The sequence below is a fragment of the Gopherus evgoodei genome, chromosome 13, assembly GCF_007399415.2.
Source record: "Gopherus evgoodei ecotype Sinaloan lineage chromosome 13, rGopEvg1_v1.p, whole genome shotgun sequence".
Taxonomy (NCBI): Eukaryota; Metazoa; Chordata; order Testudines; family Testudinidae; genus Gopherus; species Gopherus evgoodei.
The window spans coordinates 27,359,265-27,380,801 of NC_044334.1; the positions used below are offsets into that span (position 1 = coordinate 27,359,265).

The 21,537-nt window shown below is 50.5% G+C and overlaps 1 protein-coding gene across 4 annotated transcripts in view; it reads right to left on the reverse strand.

The window, feature by feature from the left end:
• Positions 1 to 21,537, reverse strand: part of SCARF2 (scavenger receptor class F member 2) — a 99,738-nt gene that overhangs the window by 32,832 nt on the left and 45,369 nt on the right. For all 4 annotated transcript variants that reach the window (XM_030583441.1, XM_030583444.1, XM_030583443.1 and 1 more), the window contains 2 exons: positions 19,175 to 19,278; positions 6,022 to 6,139 (listed from right to left, as the gene is read on the reverse strand). In XM_030583441.1, the coding sequence (XP_030439301.1) occupies positions 6,022 to 6,139; positions 19,175 to 19,278 (222 nt within the window). The remainder of the gene's footprint in view (positions 1 to 6,021; positions 6,140 to 19,174; positions 19,279 to 21,537) is intronic.

Below are 21,537 nucleotides of genomic sequence, written 5' to 3' on the forward strand. Positions count from 1 at the left end.
TTCACCATGGCGCCCATCCTTGTCCATACAGATCACAGCCAACCATTTACTCTGGAGGCCAGTACATCAAAATTTCACCATTGGAGCCATACTGTCACAACAAATGGGTCTCATAATCAGCTCCACCCACATGCCTTTTATTCACAAAAGTTAACCCTGGTACAAAGGAACTACAACATTTTGGATAAGAAGCTATTGGTGACCAAGGCAACCATTGAAGAGTGGCGCCACCTCCTGGAAGGATCCTGGTGCAGGTCAATACTAGCCACAAGAACTTGGAATATTTTTCTATGGCTCAAAATGTAAATCAGCATCAGATCTGTTGGTCAATATTTTTTGCCCAATTTGAGTTTGTCATGACTTACTGCCTGGGTGCTAGAAATGGAAAGGTGGATGCCTCGTCCCTCAAGGATGACTACGTCAAATCTCACACAGAACCTTTTTTGAGTCCTTAAACCGTCACATTTTGTCAATGGAACGGTGGCGAAGAGCCTAATGTCCATCATTTGGTCCTGGCTGCCTCATGACCCATTTGCTACCCAGATCGACCAGGCTTTGGACAATGCAAATACCCAGCCTGGCTCACATTTACTCTACCATGGGGAAAACATTTATGTCCCTGATGGTCTACCTTGATGCGAAGTCCTGAAACTTTGCTACGATGCACCTCTCAATGGTCACTTTGGCCAAACTAAAACTTTGAGCTTAGTTTTATGGACCTTCTGGTGGCTGGGTGAGCACCCTGTCAAGAAATACATTAGCTTTTGTGACTTCTGCTCCTGAATCAGAAACACACATGTGAAGCCATTCAACCTTCTCCAGACACTGCCCAACCTGCCCTAGCCCTGGTCCACTGTGTCTCTGGACTTCACTATGGATCTGATTCGTTCTCGGTAGTGCACAGTGATTGATCAAGATTGCACATTTTATCCTTCCTGCACAGTACCAACCACCTCAGAGACAGTCCATCTCTTTTAGAACATGTCTTCCAACTGCCATTGTGTCAGATTGAGGCAATTTATTGCGCACTTCTGGCATGACTTTTTGAAGCTCCTAAGCATAGCACTTCTTATCTCACCAGCGTACCATCCACACACTATGGACAGACAGAATGGGTAAATCAGATCCCGGAGCAGTACCTCCCAATTGTAGTGTTTGTCTCATAGATGCCTCCTGAACAGTTCAATTCTGGGGCCCCTGCTTGGGACTGGGAGGAAGATGGGGGTAGTGGTGGAGCTGGGAGAAGCCCAGAGAAGTAGCGAGTGACTCCCCCTAGAGCCCATCCTTTCCCTGTGCCTCCAGCTGTGGGCTCCAATGTCCAGGCAGCTCTGCTACTCAGCTCTGACCCCTCCCCCCGAGTCCACCTCGAACTCCTAGCACCTCCAGCCCCTGCACTCCCCTGCCCAGTTCTGGACTGAAAGTCTCCTGCCCTGGCCCACCTCTGAGAACCCCCCACTCCTGCCTGAGCCCGGCATTGGCACCTCTGGCTCAGAGAATGCTCTTCAGGGGAGGAAAAGGGGCCGTCTGGTAAGGGAGCACAGGTACAATAGCCACCGGCAAAGGCCTTCTGTTTGGCCCACCAGGAATAAGCTGTTCCTTCTTGTTCCAGCTGGGGGCTCTGCTGTAAAGGTGGCCCTGCTACCTGGCTCCAGCTGGCCCTGGGCTCCTCTTAGCTCTGGCCCTTGTGTTCCCTGGCTGCGAGGCAGTCCCCTGGGTGGGGCACGCAGAGGTGGGTCAGCGTGGGAACTGCTGTAGTTGGGAATGAGAAAGGGAGAGCAGGTGCTGGAGCCACCAAGAGTGGAGCTGGAGCCAGGTAGCAGGGCTGTCCTTCTATCAGAGCCCCCATTGGGGAGCATGACAGAGCAGCTGTCAAGCAGGCCAACAGAAGACCCTTATGGACTGGATCAGGCTTTCAGGGGACTCTCTAGCTTCCTTGGAGCCTTCTGCGATTGCCTGGATTGCAGGTGCCTAACGCTGCCATAAGCACCACTGTTGCTTCTTAAATTGTCAACAGGATGACTGGGTCTCCCTGCTGCCTTTTGTAGAATTTGCCTATAACAATTTGGGCCACACCTCTACCCAACACAGCCCGGTTCTATGCCAACTTTGGCTTCCACCCATGTTTCCACCCAGTGTTACCCATAGTTTCCTTGGTCCCTGCAGTGGCAGATCTGGTCACTCAGCAGGAAGCTGCCAGAGACCTACACGTGCTGCCCAAGGGTGAGCCCATCTGCTCACATACGTGTGTACTTGGCCAGCTATCAAGTCAGGAGGGCAGTACTTGGTCGGGAAGCCCCTAGGGAAAGCTGAGGGCGTAATGGCACCAGTTACTCAGCAGGTCGTTCACTTTTCTCCAAGTCAGTGTCACTCTGCTGCTATGCCTGTTGGGGAGGTTCCAGACCTGATCCCTTGTGGGTATCAAAGATTTCATGGCACTTGAAACAGCACGAGTTTGACCCTGATGTCTTGTCCAAATTCTGTGAAGGTAATTATGTTCTTCCTACCTACATTTCCCTGAGCTTCTGCTTGGCAGTGCTATCCCTGACTCCCAGGGCCTCTTTGCAGTGTAGTATTGGATGGACTTTCTGCCCACAGGTGGCTGCACCATCCCCCCACCAGCACCCTGCACTACAGGATGGCTGCACTGGCAGATGGCAAAGCCCTGTGGTTGGGCCCAAGCCAGGGGAGTCAAGGCTGCTAAGAGTGGCCATTACAAAAAACCTGTTTGCAATTACCTAGAGTTTTCAGAAATCTTCGCCTTTTTGGTTGAAATTTTCCAGGCTCAGTCTGTGTCTGAGGTTGAAAATGTTTGGAAAGTGTCTGCAAAAGTAGTTCAGTCATTGCAGAGAATGAGGGAAAACGCACTCCCCTGCTGTGGAAACATTTTATATTGATTTTAACCAGCTTTACTGTGGAAATGGGTGGGAGTGCACCGACTGGGGGCCCTGGTTGAGCAGCAGAGGGGAGGGGAGGGGTAGGGGTGGCTAGAGACAGGTCTGAGCAGAATGGAAGGAGGAGGAGGGGTGAGGGGGCTAGAGTCCTGGCTGAGCAAAAGTGCTCCCATTCCAGTTGGATTTTTCTCATGGATTCGCAGATTCCAAGGCCAGAAGTGCCCATTTTGATCTAGTCTGACCTGGGTTTACAGGGCAGAGAACCACCCAGGGATTTTAGCCCAATAACCTCTAGTTGAACCAGAGCAGATCTTTAGAAAGAGACCCCCAGTTCTGACTGAAGGCCTCCCAGCTATAGACAATCCCCCATGTCCTTGAATAAATTGTTCCAATGGCTACTTCCCTTCACTGTTGAAAATCTGTGCCGTGTTTCTATTCTGAATTTGCCTAGCATTCGCTCCCAGCCGTCAGATCCCATTCTGCCTTGTCCGCTGGATTAACCAGCTCCTATGCCAGCTCTCATCTCCCTGTGTGAACAGGCCACTTGATGGATCTCCGAGCATTTGGCAATCACGCAGCGTAGTGCCCATCACTTAGATTTCTCATTGATCTGGTTCTGTGCCCTCCACCAGTGACTGCTTTGTGGGAAAGCTAGGGAAAGAGCACACTCACTTCCTTGGTTCCTTGGATGATGGGCAAGGCGCCATTTCCAACCAGGTCGGGGAACACCTTGGTCTGGTTAAAGGCATCTTCCCTCTGCTGGCAATGCTGCATTTTCCCCTTCCTGCCCCCAAATGCCCCTTTGGCCTAGGGGCATGAGCCAGAGGCTGAGAGCACTTGTATAGGGAGGATCTCAAAGCACTTTACAACCACTATTGCATGGTGCCTTATCATGTCTCTGCAGGGACTTCCCCCTAGTCTGCAGATGGTGATGCTGAGACACAGAACAGCGATGAGACCAGTAGCATAGATCAGGGTAAACAGTTTCTCTGTTTCTCTTTCTTGGAAAGTGGAGTTTAGTTAGGTTCATGTACTCAGTTTTTTTCTTACACCACTCTACCACTGGACGAGACCCCTCTAAGATCACAGAGTCAGTGTTGGGCCCAGGCTTAGCCCGTGCAACCTCTGATCCCCAGAGCTGCTCTTTGATCACAAGACCGTCCAGCTCGGAACATGCTCTGGAACAGTTGGACACATGCTATTTCTGCCACGCCCTTGCCTGTCTGGTGTACACTGCATGGCACACGCCCAGGGCAGGTGCTACACGTGTATCCTGAGTGGCAGTAAGAATCACTCGATGATCTACCGTGTAAATAAAATGAGAGACTGAGCCAAGAGCTGTGACTAGGGACAGACGGTAACACAGGCTCACGGGGCTCTGGCTGCAGCCCGACCTCTAGCAGAGCCTGACCTCGGTGGCTGGAATCCCCATTGAGCTCCCACAGGCATGAGGGGGTCAATGGCAAGAGGCTGATTGGCACTACCCAGTGCATGGCTGGGCCCATGCTGGAAGGGTCTATGACCCATCTAGGGGATGGTGGGAGGAGCAGAGGCTAAGGTCATGCGCACACAAGCGTTGATATGGCCATGCTGAGTGCAGTTTACCCATGGAGATGCCAGGGCCCAGGCCAGTAGAGCAGGGGGCTCAGAACCTGCTCCCCACTCAGGGGCACAGGTACCTCAGTACAGCACTGAGGACATGGTGGCCAGGCAGGCTCCTGGACCGCACTCCATCAGGACCGGCTCTTTGCCACTTTTCCTTTTCAGGCAGCAAGATAAATGCTGACCCTGCAGGGAGGTGACGTTCAGGGTGGGGATTTAAACGGGCCTGTCAGAGCCTGGCACTTTGGGGCCCAGACATGCTGCACAAGGAGAGGGATCGGGACGCTTGCTAATGAGGCCATGGGTTCAGCTGGCCCAGCAGCTGCTCCGCAGGGACATAGAGGCAACAAGGTCCCATTGTTACTGCTGGAAACTCTACACTTGCCCTCCCTGGCTTCAGTGAACTCAGCCCATGCGTTGTATTAACAGATCCCTGAGAGCTCAGCTTCTGCATTGCACCTCCCTGCCCTTTGCTCAGCAGCTGCACCCAAGGGGCAGGCTAAGGGAGCGTCTACACTGCAACAGACATAGAATCCCGAACACAGGCCTGGCAGGAACCTCGAGGGGTCACGTCGTCCAGCGCTGAGGCAGGACCAAGTAAACCTAGAACAGCCCTGACAAGTGTTTGTCCAACCTGGTCTTAAAAACCTTCAGGGACAGGGATTCCACAACCTCCCTTGGAAACCTGGTACAGGGGCTTAACGATCTCTTTAGTTAGACAAGATTTCCTAATATCTAACCTAAATCTCCCTTGCTGCAGATGAAGCCCATTACTTCTCATCCTGCCATCAGGGGACATAGACAACAATCCACCATCATCCTCTCTATAGCAGCTCTTAACATATTTGAAGACTGTTGTCAGGCTCCCCACCTCAGTCTTCTTCTCTCACTACTAAACACGCCCCGTTTTTTAACCTTTCCACCTGCGTCAGGTTTTGTAAACATTGGGATGTTTCTGTCACTCTCCTCTGGAGTCTCTCCAATTTGGCCACTTCTTTCCTGACCAAGGCAGCACTAAAAGCAGAGGCTAGCCGCACCTGGATGAGCGGCGGGGAGGGGAGCTGGGGCTATCTGGCCAGGTGCGATCCTGTCTAAGATCCTGGGTATGTACTCAGGACAGCTTGCCCCTCCCGCTGCTGACTGGCTCCTCCAGCTCCAGTGCAGACATACCTTAAGCCATCCTGGCTGTTGATCAGTTTGTAAGGAGTGTGTGACCTTTGCAGGGGTGGGGGAAAGGACATTCTAGGATCTCTCTCTCAGGGGGGATTAATCTAGGATAGCCTCTCCTGTGGGAGTTTTCAGGCTATGGATGGTTTCCAAAACTCAAAGGAAATTTTTAAATTTTTTTCTCAAATGTTTTCATCCCAAACCTGAAAAATGCCATGGCAGATTCCAGCTGAAGAGAACATGTTGCTTCATTGGACAGGCTCGGTGGCTGGGAGCCCGGCAGCTCCGGGATGGATGGCAGCGGCTCCAGGAAGGCCGCACGCTGGGCTCTCACTGTTGAGGCAAAGGCACAGACACTTACCCCTGAGCTTCCTCCTTCTTGCGACAGACACAGCAGCAGCAGAGCAGCGAGAGGAGAAGGATGAGCAGCAAAGCTAGCAGGGCCCCCGCTGCGATCACCCCCATCCGCTGATTAGCCTCTGAAAAGACACACAAGGCACTCCATTAATGCACTGCCCTGGGGATGGGTGGAGAGCCAGTGGCCCATCCCAGTCATGTCCCAGATCCTATGAGCTGGCCAGTCAGAGTGGGGAAAGAGGGAGAGAAGGCACCTCCCCTGTTTCCTGCCCCTCCCCACCAAACGCCAAGGCAGCTCAGACGCCCTCACTGAGTCCAATCACCAGCACTCCCACCAAGCAGAGACCATGATAAAATCTCTCCTCAAATCTCCCCTTTGGGGGTGACAGTTCCTGAGCTGCCCCTCTGCCCCACGGTGAACCCTGGGCACCTCTGCCCCACGGTGAGCCCCAGGGCTGACGTCACTGGTGGAGCAGAATCGGCATCAATAGCATCTGAGAGATGATGGGTAGGTGGGGACAGCCATGAAAGGCCCTGAAAGTGAAGCCCAGCAGTTGGTGTTTGATATGGTGGAGAAGTGGGAACCAAGGGAGGGATGCAAAAAGAGGAGTGACACGGCCAAAGCAACGAGCCAGCATCATTTTGAGTGGAAATGAGTGGGGCAAATTGGTGAACGCGTACAAGACATTTTAAACCCAGGGGCACCATTGTGATCATCTAGTCTGACGTCCCCTATAACACAGACCAGAGAATTCCCACACCCAGAGAACTGCCAGAGCTGATCTCTTAGAAAGAGGCACCCAATCTTGATTTAGGCTCGGATTTTCAAAGGATCCTCAGAGAGTTAGATGCCCAATGCCCATTGTAATTCAGGCCTTGATGTCCCTCTGAGAATCCCAGTGTTAAAGAATCCAAGTGACGGAGAATCCACCGCACCCCTAGGTGAGATGTTCAGTGCTTAATTATCCTCACTGTTAAAGATGTGTCCCTTGTTTCCAGCCTGAAATTCTCTAGCTGCAGCTCCCTCCACTTACATCTGGTTCTGTCTTTGTCACACAGATTATTCATGGATTCCAAGGCCAGAAGGATCCCTTATGATCATCTCGTCTGACCGCCTGTATCAGACGAGCCAGACACCTGCCCCACAATAATTCGTAGAACAGAGCTTTTAGAATAAAACATCTAATCTTGATTGAAAAATGGCCAGTAGTGGAGAATTCACCACAATACTTGGTAAATGGTTCCGACGGTTAATTACTGTCACCGTTAAAAATTAACACCCTATTTCCAGTCTGAACTTGTCTAGCTTCAACTTGCATCCACTAGATTGCGTTATACCTTACTCTGCTAGATTGAAGAGCCCATTATTAAATATTTGTTCTCCACGTAGATAACTAAAGACTGTGATCAAGTCACCCCTGAGCCTTCTCTTTGTTAAGCTAAACAAAGCTTTTGCATAAACAGATAGCTAAGGGTTAATGTCTCTTACACCTGGAAAGAGGTAACTTGAAGCAGCTGACCAGAGGACCAATCAGGAAACCAGACTTTTTCAGGTCTGGGTGGAGGGAAGTTTGTGTCTGAGTTCTTTGTCTTGTGCCTGTCTCTCTCTCGGCTATGGGAGGATTTCTGTCTCTTGCTTTCTAATCTTCTGTTTCCCAGTGGTAAGTACAAAAGATCAGATAGTGATTTATATGTTTTTTTTTGTATTTACATGTGTGCAGTTGCTGGAATGTGTTAAATTGTATTCTTTTTGAATAAGGCTGTTTATTCATATTTCTTTTAAGCAATTGACCCTGTATTTGTCACCTTAATACAGAGAGACCATTTTTATGTATTTTTTTTCTTTTTATATAAAGCTTTCTTTTTAATACCTGTTGGAGTTTTTCTTTAGTGGGGAACTCCAGGGAATTGAGTCTGTGCTCACCAGGGAATTGGTGGGAGGAAGAAGTCAGGGGGAAATCTGTGTGTGTTAGATTTACTAGCCTGACTTTGCATTCCCTCTGGGTGAGGGGGGAAGAGAGATTAGCTCTCGGTACTTCTGTTTTCCAAGGCTGGAAACGGGGAGGGTGGAATCCCTCTGTTTAGATTCACGGAGTTTGCTTCTGTTTATCTCTCCAGGAACCCAGGGAGGGAATACCTGGAAGGGAGAAGGGAGAAGGGAAATGGTTTATTCCCCTTTGTTGTGAGACTCAAGAAATTTGGGTCTTGGGGTCCCCAGGGAAGGTTTTTTGGGGGGACCAGAGTGCCCCAAAACACTCTAATTTTTTGGGTGGTGGCAGCTTTACCAGGTCCAAGCTGGTAACTAAGCTTGGAGGTTTTCATGCTAACCCTCATATTTTGGACGCTAAGATCCAAATCTGGGACTAGGTTATGACATGGTGTGCAGTGGTGAGATGGATAGAATCCAGAAGCCAGTAGGAATATTATATTTTTCTTTTCTTTGCTAGGGGCTTTTTAGCAGAGAAGGTTTGGTTTTAAAAGCAACCAGAGATAATTTTTTTTCTCTGCTCTCTCTTGCAGTTTTTGGCTTGCATATTAAGCAAGGAACCATTAAGCTGTGACAAACAGGTCTTTTGTCAGACAATAGCACTCCCATTAGGAGTCAAATACCAGCACTATACACATGCAAATAAAGTGATTTTTCTGGTTTACTTTACATTGAAAAGATTAGCTAAAGGAAGAAAGGGGAAAAGGCACTGTTGCTAGGCAGACCCCAGGAGGCAACAGAGAACCTGCAATTCAGAAGATAAACACCAGAGGGCACCCCAACACAAGAAAACAGGAACCATGCCTAACAAGACAAAAATGGAGGCCGAAGGACAAATCAAAGACGCTGAGCACAGGCGACAGATGGGAAAAAAAATACAGGAACTAGAAATAAAACAAAAAGAGATGGAGCTGAAAGAAAGAGAAGAACAGATCAAAAATGCAGCCCACCTCAGAAAACTACAAGAAGAAGAGGTGGCCTACAAAAGAGAACAAGCAGCCAGAGAGGCAGCCTACAAAAGAGAGCAAGAAGCCAAAGATGCAGACCACCAAAAACAGCTGGAAATAAAAGAGAAAGAGTGGGAACTCCAGAGGGAAGCCCACCGACAGGCCATGGAATTAGAAAAGGCTAAGCAAAACACAGCCAACCCTAACAACCCTGCGCCAATGATTGTTCCACAGCACAGGAAATTTCCCACCTACAAGGCAGGTGATGACACTGAGGCCTTCTTGGAAAATTTTGAAAGAGCCTGTCTTGGGTACCGCATCTCTGAAGACCAGTACATGGTAGAATTGAGGCCACAGCTCAGTGGACCTTTAGCAGAGGTGGCAGCTGAAATGCCTAAGGAGAACATGAACGACTATAAACTTTTTCAAACCAAGGCCAGATACAGAATGGGGATAACCCCGGATCATGCCCGTCGGCGTTTCAGAACCCAAAAATGGAAACCAGATGTGTCATTTCCCAAACACGCCTACTACGTTGGGAAAAATTATGAGGCCTGGATATCAGGACACAATGTTAAATCCTTGGATGAACTGCACCTCCTCATACAAATGGAGCAGTTCTTGGATGGTGTTCCTGAGGACATAACACGTTACATACAAGATGGAAAACCCAAAAATCTCACCGAGGCGGGGGAGATTGGAGCCAGATGGATGGAAGTGGCAGAAAGCAAGAAAGCTACTGTCAAGGGGAACGAATACCCCAGAGGGCACACCGACCATAAATTCTACAACCGAGGGCAGCCAAAAACCCCACCTACAACCCAAGTAAAGCCACAGATACACTATTCTTCCACCTCACCAGTCTCCAGTAACTCACCTCGACCCAGTGACCCATCAGATGGAAGATGCTTTAAGTGTAATGAACTGGGACATATCAAGGCCAACTGTCCAAAGAACGCCATCCGAGTGCAGTTCATTACACCACCATCACCCAAAAGATCCCCAGGCCCAGATGCCTCTCAAATACCCTTGAAGCGAAGGGAAAATTTGAGAGTGGGCGGAAAGAAGGTTACTGCGTGGAGAGACACGGGGGCACAAGTGTCAGCTATCCACCAATCCTTCGTAGACCCCAAATTCATCAACCCAAAGGCCCAAGTGACAATTTACCCCTTCATGTCACAAGCTGTAGACTTGCCTACCGCTGAACTGCCTGTCCAGTACAAAGGCTGGTCAGGAATGTGGACTTTTGCAGTCTATGACAATTATCCTATCCCCATGCTACTGGGGGAAGACTTGGCCAACCAGGTGAAGCGGGCCAAGAGAGTGGGAATGGTTACACGTAGCCAAACCAGGCAAGCTTCCAGACCCATTCCTGTTCCTGAGCCGTCCACAGACGCCCCGTCTGTGTTACCAGAGACCCAGACAGAGGTAGTGGACCCGGATTCCATGCCAACCACTGAAACAGCCACAGCGCCTCCAGTCCCAGGCCCGGAACTGGAACAGCAACCAGCACCAGCAATTGCAACCACATCTTCAAACTCAACACCAGAGGGCACCAGCGAGCCAGAACTGGCAGAAGTAACAGACAGCCATACCCAAAAGGCTCAGCCAGAGCCTGAAATACCCTCAGGTGCACCAGCGGAGAGCGGTTCACCAGCAACGGAAACAACCCCATCACCTACATCGCTTCCAGAGGGACCAAGCCCAAGTCCCCAGTCTGAGGAAGAACTGGTGACCCCAGCCTCAAGGGAACAGTTCCAGACTGAGCTGGAAGCAGATGACAGCCTTCAGAAAGCTTGGGCGGCGGCATGGAGCACCCCACCGCCTCTCAGCTCTTCTAATCGATCCCGGTTTGTTATAGACCAAGGACTTTTATACAAGGAGATTCTTTCTGGTGGACACCGGGAAGAATGGCAGCCGCAAAAACAGTTGGTGGTTCCAACTAAGTACCGGGGGAAGCTCTTAAGCTTAGCCCATGATCATCCCAGTGGCCATGCTGGGGTGAACAGAACCAAGGACCGGTTAGGGAAGTTCTTCCACTGGGAGGGGATGGGCAAGGACGTTGCCAAGTATGTCCGGTCTTGTGAGGTATGCCAAAGAGTGGGAAAGCCTCAAGACCAGGTCAAGGCCCCTCTCCAGCCACTCCCCATAATTGAGGTCCCATTTCAGCGAGTAGCTGTGGATATTCTGGGTCCTTTCCCAAAAAAGACACCCAGAGGAAAGCAGTACGTACTGACTTTCGTGGACTTTGCTACCCGATGGCCGGAAGCAGTAGCTCTAGGCAACACCAGGGCTAACACTGTGTGCCTGGCCCTAACAGACATTTTTGCCAGAGTAGGTTGGCTCTCCGACATCCTTACAGATTCAGGATCTAATTTCCTGGCAGGGACCATGCAAAAACTGTGGGAAACTCATGGGGTGAACCACTTGGTTGCCACCCCGTACCACCATCAAACCAATGGCCTGGTGGAAAGGTTCAATGGAACTTTGGGGGCCATGATACGTAAATTTGTCAACAAACACTCCAATAATTGGGACCTAGTGTTGTAGCAGTTGCTGTTTGCCTACAGGGCTGTACCACATCCCAGGTTAGGGTTTTCACCGTTTGAACTTGTGTATGGTCACGAGGTTAAGGGGCCATTACAGTTGGTAAAGCAGCAATGGGAGGGGTTTACGCCTTCTCCAGGAACTAACATTCTGGACTTTGTAAGCAACCTACAAAGCACCCTCCAACACTCCTTAGCCCTTGCTAAAGAGAACCTAAAGGATGCTCAGGAAGAGCAAAAGGCCTGGTATGACAAACATGCCAAAGAACGTTCCTTCAAGGTAGGAGACCAGGTTATGGTCTTGAAGGCGCAACAGGCCCATAAGATGGAAGCATCATGGGAAAGGCCATTCACGGTCCAAGAGTGCCTGGGAACTGTGAACTACCTCATAGTATTTCCCAATTCCTCACTAAAGCCCAGAGTGTACCATGTTAATTCTCTCAAGCCTTTCTATTCCAGAAACTTACAGGTTTGTCAGTTTACAGTCCAGGGAGATGATGCTGAGTGGCCTGACGGTGTCTACTACAACAGGAAAAAAGACGGTGGCGTGGAAGAGGTGAACCTCTCAACCACCCTGGAACGTCTGCAGCAGCGACAAATCAAGGAGCTGTGCACTACCTTTGCCCCATTGTTCTCAGCCACCCCAGGACGGACTGAACGGGCATACCACTCCATTGACACAGGTAATGCTCACCCCATTAGAACCCCACCCTACCAGGTGTCTCCTCATGCCCAAGCTGCTATAGAACGGGAGATCCAGAACATGCTACAGATGGGTATAATCCGCTCATCTGCCAGTGCATGGGCATCTCCAGTGGTTCTGGTACCCAAACCAGATGGGGAAATATGCTTTTGCGTGGACTACCGTAAGCTAAATGCGGTAACTCGTCCGGACAACTATTCAATGCCACGCACCGATGAGCTATTGGAGAAGTTGGGACGTGCCCAGTTCATCTCTACAATAGACTTAACCAAGGGGTACTGGCAAGTACCGCTAGATGAACCTGCCAAGGAGAGGTCAGCATTCGTCACCCATGCGGGGGTGTATGAATTCAATGTCCATCCTTTCGGCCTTCGAAATGCACCCGCCACCTTCCAGAGGCTGGTAGATGGTCTACTAGCTGGACTGGGAGAATTTGCAGTTGCCTACCTCGATGATGTGGCCATTTTTTCAGACTCCTGGCCCGAACACCTACTACACCTGGAAAAGGTCTTTGAGCGCATCAGGCAGGCCGGACTAACTGTTAAGGCCAAAAAGTGTCAAATAGGCCAAAACAGAGTGACTTACCTGGGGCACCAGGTGGGTCAAGGAACCATAAACCCCCTACAGGCCAAGGTGGATGCTATCCAAAAGTGGCCTGTCCCAAGGTCCAAGAAGCAGGTCCAATCCCCAAAACACTCTAATTTTTTGGGTGGTGGCAGCTTTACCAGGTCCAAGCTGGTAACTAAGCTTGGAGGTTTTCATGCTAACCCCCATATTTTGGACGCTAAGGTCCAAATCTGGGACTAAGTTATGACAACTTTAAGGCAGGTTTTCTAACACTTAAATCATTCTTGAGCCTCTTCTCAGAATCCTCTCCAATTATCAACATCCTTTTTGGATTGTGGGCACCCAACCTGGCCATGGTAGTCCAGCAGCGGTCCCACTAGTACCAAACAGAGGTAAAATAACTTCTCTACTCCTAATGGTGATCCCCCTGTTTATACATCCCAGGATCGCGCTAGCTCTTTTGACCACCACATCCATTGGGAGCTCATATTCATCTGACTAACCACCCAACTCCCAAATGCTTTTCAGAGTCACTGCTTCCCAGGCTGGAATCCCTCATCACATATGTGTGGCCTACATTCTTTGTTCCTACATGTACATATTTACATTTATCCATATTAAAATGCATATTGTTTGCTTGTGCCCAGTTTACCAATTGATCCATAGTGCTCTGAATCAGTGACCGGTCCTTTTTGTTATTTACCTCTCCCCCAGTTTGTATCATCTGCAAACTTTATCAGGGAAGATTTTAAGTTTTCTTCCAGAGCACTGATAAAGATGTTAAATAGCATAGGGGCAAGAACTGATCCTTGTGGCACTCCACTGGAAACACATCCATTCAACAACAATTACCTGTTTACAGTAACATTTTGAGACCTACCAGGTAGCCAGTTTTTAATCCATGGAATGTGTGCCAGGTTCATTTTATATTGCTGTAGTTTTTTAATTAAAATGTCATGTAGTGTTGGGTCAAACACCTTACAGAAGCCTAAAGATATTACATGAACACTGTATCAGCCAAACCTGTAATCTTCTCCAAAGAAAATCTCAAGTTAGCTTGTGGCACAACCAGCATGTGGGTGGTCTGAGCTAATGGATGCAGCATGAGTTGGGGCCAGGCTAAACGCACACCAGGAGATCAGAGTCCAAGACAGGCCAGCAGGTAGATAGAGAATCAGGCGTCATGAGACAGGCAGGGTCATGTTTCCAAGAGACCATAGTCAGGCAGTAGGAGCAGGTCGTTCGGCGGGGGGAGGGGCATCCTAAATAGGAGAAACCTCATTGCACAGACAACTTCCTATTCCTCTGCTTGGTTTAAATAGACCAGGGGACTAATGGCGACTGTTGGAGTTCCACCAATCAGATCCCAGAACTGGAGTTCTCCATCAGTGTTGGGCATGTAGTTCTGGGGGTCATTAAGAGGACGCAAGGTGACAGGTCAGAACTTATCGACTCTTAAGAGCCAGTGTTCAAGACCCATTGTCCCTGACAGCATCTATTTTCCATAAACCCAGCTGATTGGCATTAATTGCATTCTTCCCATTTAGTTATTAATTGAGTTCTGGGCAGCTGCTCCATTGTCTTGCCCAGGATTGATGTCAGGCTGACAAGCCTATAATTATATGGGTCATTTACCTTTTTAGAAATTAGCACACTATTCACTTTCTTCCCGTCTTCTGGAACTTCTCCACTATTCCAAGACTTTTGAAAATCAACATTAATGGTACAGCACAGTCCTCAGCCAGCTCTTTTAAAACTCTTAGATGAAAGTTCTCTGGAGCTGCAGATTTAGATCCATCTACTATCAGAAATCTTCATCCCCTGTAGGTACTTGTGGGCTGTGATAAGTCACTTCTTAATCTGCTCTTTATTAAGGTAAATACAGTGATCTCCTTGCATCTCTCACTATAAGGCAGGTTTTCCAGATCTTGAATCATTCTTGTGGCTCATCTCTGAATCCTCTGCATTTAGTCAACATGTTTTTGAATTCTGACACCAGAACTGGATGCAGTGTTCAGTCATGGTCTCATCTAACCTATATGTCACCTCCCTGCTCCTACCCAATCTTCCCTCAGAATTCATAGGGCTGCCCCTAAGATCTGGGGATTGTCAGCAGACGGACAGTAGTCAACACATGTTTTTGAGTGAGATTATGCAGACCAGGTTAAAGGGAGAAGGGGAAGCGACAACAAACAGCTCTGGGGGACCCTCTGGGCAGGTAAGAAGAGGATCCTCCATCTAAAACATGGACAGAGTGATGAGAAAGGGAGGAGGGGACCTGGGAGAGGCAAGTGGCTCAGAACCCAAGGGGCGCAGCATTCCAAGAAGATCAGCATGGTTGATGGCATGGAAGGTTGAGGGGGATGGAGCACTGGCTTTGGGTTTGGCCAGGGAGAGGACATTCTGGTGAGAGCTGTTTTAGTGGTGCACAGAGGGAGGATGCTGGATTGAAGATGGCATTGGAGGAGAGGAACTCTAATCAGCAGTTGCAGACAGCAGGTTCAATGAGCTTCGAGATAAAAGGGAGAAAGGAGACGGGGTGGCATGGGAGAGAAAGCATCTGGCACATTTCATGGGTCCCACAGGAAGAAGAATCATTTTAAACCATCTGTGTAATCAGAGACGCAGGAATGAGCGTTGCTCCCATTGCGCAAAGAGGCTGGCGCTGCCGTCTGCACTGTACAGCCTGGAATTTCCTGGCCCTGCAGGATTTCAGCTGGAGCGTTCCATGCATTTCACTTCCTAATGCCACAGAATCGTCTCCAATCTAGTGGCTGCTACCGGGCTTGGCTGTGATGTGGTGGGACCGATTCCTGGGGAATCCTGCTGGGGAGGAAGGAGGATGAAGATGGAGCCAGCCAGGAGCCAGTTCCACTCTGGCTCCCAAGGGGCCTTTCCAGCTGCAGGGAAGAGCCAGAGAGCAGCAATTCTTCAGTCGTGGCCCTTATGCTGGGGCTGGGGCTCTGCAGAAAGAGAGGAACCTCCCAGCCACTGGTGCAGGGGAGGCAGAATGTGGCTGAGCCCCCCTGGGCTAGCAGATCCCTGACACTCTGCGCATAATGGTGCACTGCTCCTGCTCCTACGCATCTCTCTGCTGGTGTTCAGACTGGTTCTGGTGCTGCTCAACCCATGGCTGTCTTGATCTCTTGTCTCGGGTTCCCCAGTGTTGCTTGCAAGGCGGCTCAGCCAGGCTTCTCAGTCACTACCCCTTGGAGCATGGCCTCTATCATCATTCTCTGGGGGTCCATCATGGGTCCCCCATGCCTGAGCAAAAGTGAGATCTGGAGCCGTCTTGCCCAGCAGGGCTCAGTCCAACTGTGGCTTCTTTCAGGCTCCAAAGAGACCCTCACATGGGGCTTGAGGGCAACAGAAAAGCAGATCAGAGCAGGGAGTTGGAGCCAGAGGGCCCAGGTGACCAACAATGAGGAGTCTTCAGCTTCCCCTCCCGCCCCTCCCTGTGCAGGGAACCGCTCTGTGCAAATTCCAGATGGAATGGTCTGTGCCAACCACTGGACTGACCGGGGTCCCCCAGGGGAGACAGCAAACAGAGCTGCTATCTCAGAGAAGTGAACAACCTGCCGATGGGAATGAGGGGGTGAGTAGGGCATTTGCTGGCAGAGCAGCACGGGGCCCGGCAACACCGAGGCCAATGGAGTCGCTAGATTGAACATGGCGACTCTGGAAAAGGAGCAAGCAGGACACCCAGCCCGAGGAACTGGAGCTCAGCCCTGAGCCGTTAGGTCTCTCAGGCAGCCAGCTGCACTCCCCAACGCGTGCCCTGCCCAAGCTGCCAGGAAACAGGAACCACGGCCTACTGGCTCCGGGCATCCCCCATTCCTCACATCGGTGCATGGGTTTCACAGCCAGATGTGGGGGCTCAGGCAGGCCGCATGCCTCGTCCCACTTCCCAGAGAGAATCAAAGGGAACGGCACAGAGCTTGGCACAGCTGGCAGCCCCTGGCATGCAGAGCAGAGAAAGCAGCACCCCAGTGAGCTTGACTCCTCTAAAGGTGCCAGCATCCAGCACAAGGGGGCTGACCCACAGCCCAGCCCGAAGCTCTCTGTGCAGAGGGCCAGGGGATTCTCCTGCCGATCACACTCCTAATGGATTCAGCGCTGTACAAGGCACAAATAAAGAGGCCCCTGGTTAAACCTCAGCCAGGTGACCGAGCGGATCTCACAGGCAGCCCATCATAGACGCCCATTCATAAATTTATCAAGCTCCATCTCAAAACCAAGTCAGTTTGCCCCACACCTGGTCCCAGAACCTCGCCCCTCCCATGGTGAGAAATCGTCTAGTTTCCAGCCTCAATTTACCTGTGGCCAGTTTATCCCCATTGGTTCTTGGGCCAACACTGTCCTTTAGCTTCAATAGCTCGTCCCTCCCGCTGGCGTTTACCCCCCGATGTATTTCTAGAGAGCACCCAGACCCCCTCTCAGCCTGTGTTTCGCTAGGCTACACAACCGAACTCTTGTAGACTCTTCTCATGTGCTAGGGGCTCCCTTCCCCTGCTCCGCCGAGCAGCCCTTCTCTGCCTCAGCTTCAGTGTGAGTTCATCTCTCTTGAAGGTGGCTGACCAGAACTGTACCCCGTATTCCAGATGAGCTCTCATCAGTGCCCTGTGCAATGGCATTCATACTTCCCTGACTCTAGGGGCAATTCCTTGCCTGATACAGCCTAGAATCCATCTGCCTATTTCACAGCCACATCGCACTAGTGGCTTAGAGCCAGCCTGTGATGAATGAATGCACCCAGCTCTTTCTCGTTCTCTGTCCATTCCAGTTGATAAGACCTCAGCTGACAGCAAAAATTCTTTTCACTAGTCCGTATGTGCACGAACTTGCACTTTATACTATTGAATTTCATCCCATTTCTACTACTCCAGGCCTCTAGGCCATCCAATGCTCCCTGTATAATCTTCCAGTTCTCTCCTGGCGCCTACCAGTGTGTACACTTGTGCAGAGCAGAAGCAGGTGTGGAGGAGCAGAGCAGTGCACAGCACAAGGGAGGATGCTGGGAAAGGGCAGGGTCATGGCAATGTGCTAACGTTAGGAAGGGCGGGCAGGGTGGGACAGGACAGGCTCCATGGTGCAGGATAGAGGCATATGAATTGCCAGGGTGAGCCCATGCACATGGCTTTCACTTCTGGTCACCCCCTCACTGGACACGTACACTGACCACTCGGCAGCATGTCCCGTGGCTCCGCTGTTAAACACGTGTCATTAAACACCACTTCACTGCTTAGCGAGGATGAACCCCCATAGGTCTGAGTTCATGCTACAATACCCACGGAGTCTGGCATGACCGGTCATTTCAATCACAGCAGATCCAGGGCTAGGGTAGCAGGTGCTTTGCAGGTCAGGACTGAGAGGTATTGACAGAGTTGGGTGCATGGGAGGGAATAGAACTGGCCGAGCAGGAGGGCTGTAGGTCAGGATTGAGGGAAATCAGCAGAGCTCCCTGCATGTCTGAGGGTGTGCCCAGGACCAGAAGATCAGGGCACTGTGGCTTGAGATTTATAGGCAATGGTGGAACAATTGGGGAGAAGCTGCTGCAAAGCCAGGCTGAGTCCATACTGTTTATACACAATGCAGTTAGACTGTTCCCTACATGAAAATTTCCTGTTGCTGTGGTCACTGCACGCACCCTGGCAGCCTAGGCTGATAACATCTTCACTGTTGCTGGTCCTAACAGACTCGAAGCATCAGCAGGAAAGCGAGTCTACAACACTAAATGCATTCAAGAATCTATCGCTGCACCTGCTTCCTTGTCCGCCTGATTGCAGATCCTGGGTCAGGCTCAACAGGCGAGTCTCTGGCTCCACCAGAGCTGCGGCACCCATGCACCAGCTTGTCCTGGTTTCCTCCCACATGGTGATGGTGGGGCAGCTTTGCAGCCAATAAATCATATGGTGGAAGAGTGCCCAACCTGACATCTGGAGAGTGGCCTACAATGCCTGGCCTCCCTGGACACAGTGGCCATCCTCTGGTTATGGAACCTGGACAATGAACCCTGAGGTCTGCACAGGAGAGAGACTGAGGGGCCTGGTGTGTGCCCCGTATAAGAATTGTGCCGGAGCTCAGGCGGTGGCTCTAAGATGCACATGCAGTGCTCATCTGGTGCAGTGAGAACCTACCAGATCCAAGCCAACCAGTGAGGGGGGGAGGAACTGGGGGGCTCTCCTGGACTGTGGGTGAGGGAAGAGATGGGGAACATCTCAATTATGTCCTCTTAGCAACAGAGTTGGGTGCAGTGGGTAAGGGGGGCTGGAGTGCCTGGGGAGGGAAGCACCAGGATAGCTGAAAGCCCCACACCCACAGCTTCTGTTTTCTAGATAATATAGCAGAAACGGGCCCTGTCCTCCTCCCCATCTGACCCCACACCCAGACACAACCGCTCCACTCACCCATGTGGCAGGCTCCAGTCAGGGGGTCACATGTGTCATCATGGCAGCTGCAGGACTTGGCGCAGTTGACTCCGTACTGACCAGCTGGGCATGTCAGGTTACAGCTGGAGAGGAAAGAGAGAGTCCCACATCAGCAGTTCTGAACCCCCCACAGCCCTCTCTGTGGATCAGACCCCCTGGAGCCACAACACCTGCCCTAGATCTCTGACTGGGGGTGGAGCTCTGCTGGGAGGAAACTCCCATAACCTGGAGGCTCAAGCAACAAGAGCCGTGTGTGTAACAAAGAAGTGGAGCTGCTCAGGGCTTCCCCTACTCCCCATTCCAGGCTTGAGCTGCTGGCTGGAAGGGACAGGGAGGAACTGTATGGTCACCACCGGCCAGACACACAACCATCTGCATCAGCCTGGGTCAGGGAAGCAGAGGGCCACAGCCATGGAGGTTATAGATGGGAAAGCCCTGCTAACTTCTGTGGCACCCATCCTGGGGGCCAGTGAAGGAATGGCCCAGGGTAAATGAGGAATGGGGATACAGGCCTGGACTGAGATCCCAGCTCCTGTCACAATTGCAGGTGCGGGCCAAGCCCACAGTGCACAACCCAACAGGTCTTAACATCTGGTATTTATCCACCAGAAGCTGTGCTCTGGGCCCACGCTTCGTGCAGCAGTCCATGATGCCATCAGCACCCAAAGCACCCAAGGGACCATGGCTCCCCACACTGTCCCAGGGACCAGGATACCATCTGTCCTGGGAAGGAGCAGACACTTGAGGGCTGCAGCTGGGGCATTGGCAGGTAGATTCCATTGCTACTCCAGCCTGAGCAACCATGTACCTCCCTCTAGCAGGAGATGATGGGGCTCTCCTGGACCAGTTGCTGGTGCTGGAAGGGCAGAGTGGGCAACGAGCCAGAAATAAGAGAAAAAGCATCACTCCGTAGGGCCTGCATGGTCCCTCAGGGTGTTTCCCAATGCTTGGTCCTGCCTGTTCACACTGGGAGGCCATCACGTCCCTCAAGGGGCCAGGTCATGATGACCAGGGATCCTAGTTTTCCGTGATAAAACCCCCAAAATTCTCCAATAAAAAAAACATAAAAATCTGTGTTTTTTTTGTGATTAAAATGAAACACCTAACTTTAGATTTCCTAGCCACAATATATACAGTATCAGCTGAACACAATGTTTTACTGATATATTTACAATTTTTAAGCAAGTTCGAAGCCTACCTGTGACACCAATCATTCTAATAAAATAGAATTGCAATTTGTATTTCTTCTAGATTCCAAATACTTCTATGTCTGTATTCTATATTTTCAGATTTGTTTTTTAAATGCACAAAAAATAAAGTGAAAATTGCTTTTATATTAACAATACTCACTTTCTGAGTTAGTCCTGGAGGCTGAAGTGAAATCTGAGATGCATTAACACACGAACCCCCCTATAGGCCATTGAGTAACCTCTATACGCCGGAAAGAGTTTATTGGAATCTGTTTAGTGATGTAAATTTAACGGGCATTCAAAAATCAACCACAAGAGGGGGAGGTTACGCACATTGAATAAATGACACTGGTGCTTTCATTAAAATGTAGTTACTGGTTAATATATGTGTTTATTTTTTCACAAAAGGTAGAAACTAAAGGTTCTCTGTAAAAATGCAAATTCCACATTTTTCTGTGGCAAACGGATTTCTAGGATCCCTGCTGATGACACAAAGTTTGCTCTGGGATTTGGCCTAAATTTCCCCTTTCTCACTTTCATCTCATTTCTATCATAGGGTGACCCTCTCAGAGCAGCCTGTATGCCCCTGCTGTGCCCTCACCTATGGTACCTGCTGAGTGGTATCCTGCCCCTGTAGGAACTACTCATTCATAGCTAGCTATTTAACCTCCTCTCACAAATCGCCAGCTTTCTGGTCCTTCCTTGCTTTCTTCTGAGCTTCCTCCAGCCTTCAGGATTGTTCTTGTAACCAAGTGCCAGCACTGAAGACAAAGTGCCAGGTGCAGTCACCCCGGAGTCTCACATAGCCAACACGGCCCCCCCATACACACACCATCCACTGTGCAGCCCCAAATCACAGAGCCCTGTCTGCAACTCCCTGCTTACTGCTCTCTGCTCCCACCCGCGTGTTTCACGGGAGGTTGGGCACATTTCTCCAGAACCAATCCCACTTTGTTATTCCTCTCCATTCTCAACAGTCCCGCTGGGTTCCTCATCTCTCCTCACTGGGGTCTGAACGGCTCCCCGTTTATTCATCCCCTGCAAATGCATGAATGTGCTAGTTGCTGCCACTGCTGATCTTGACTGAATGTACTGTGAGAATGGAGTTCACACTGATCCCTGCCACACTCTGCTAGTCACCAGCCTCCATCC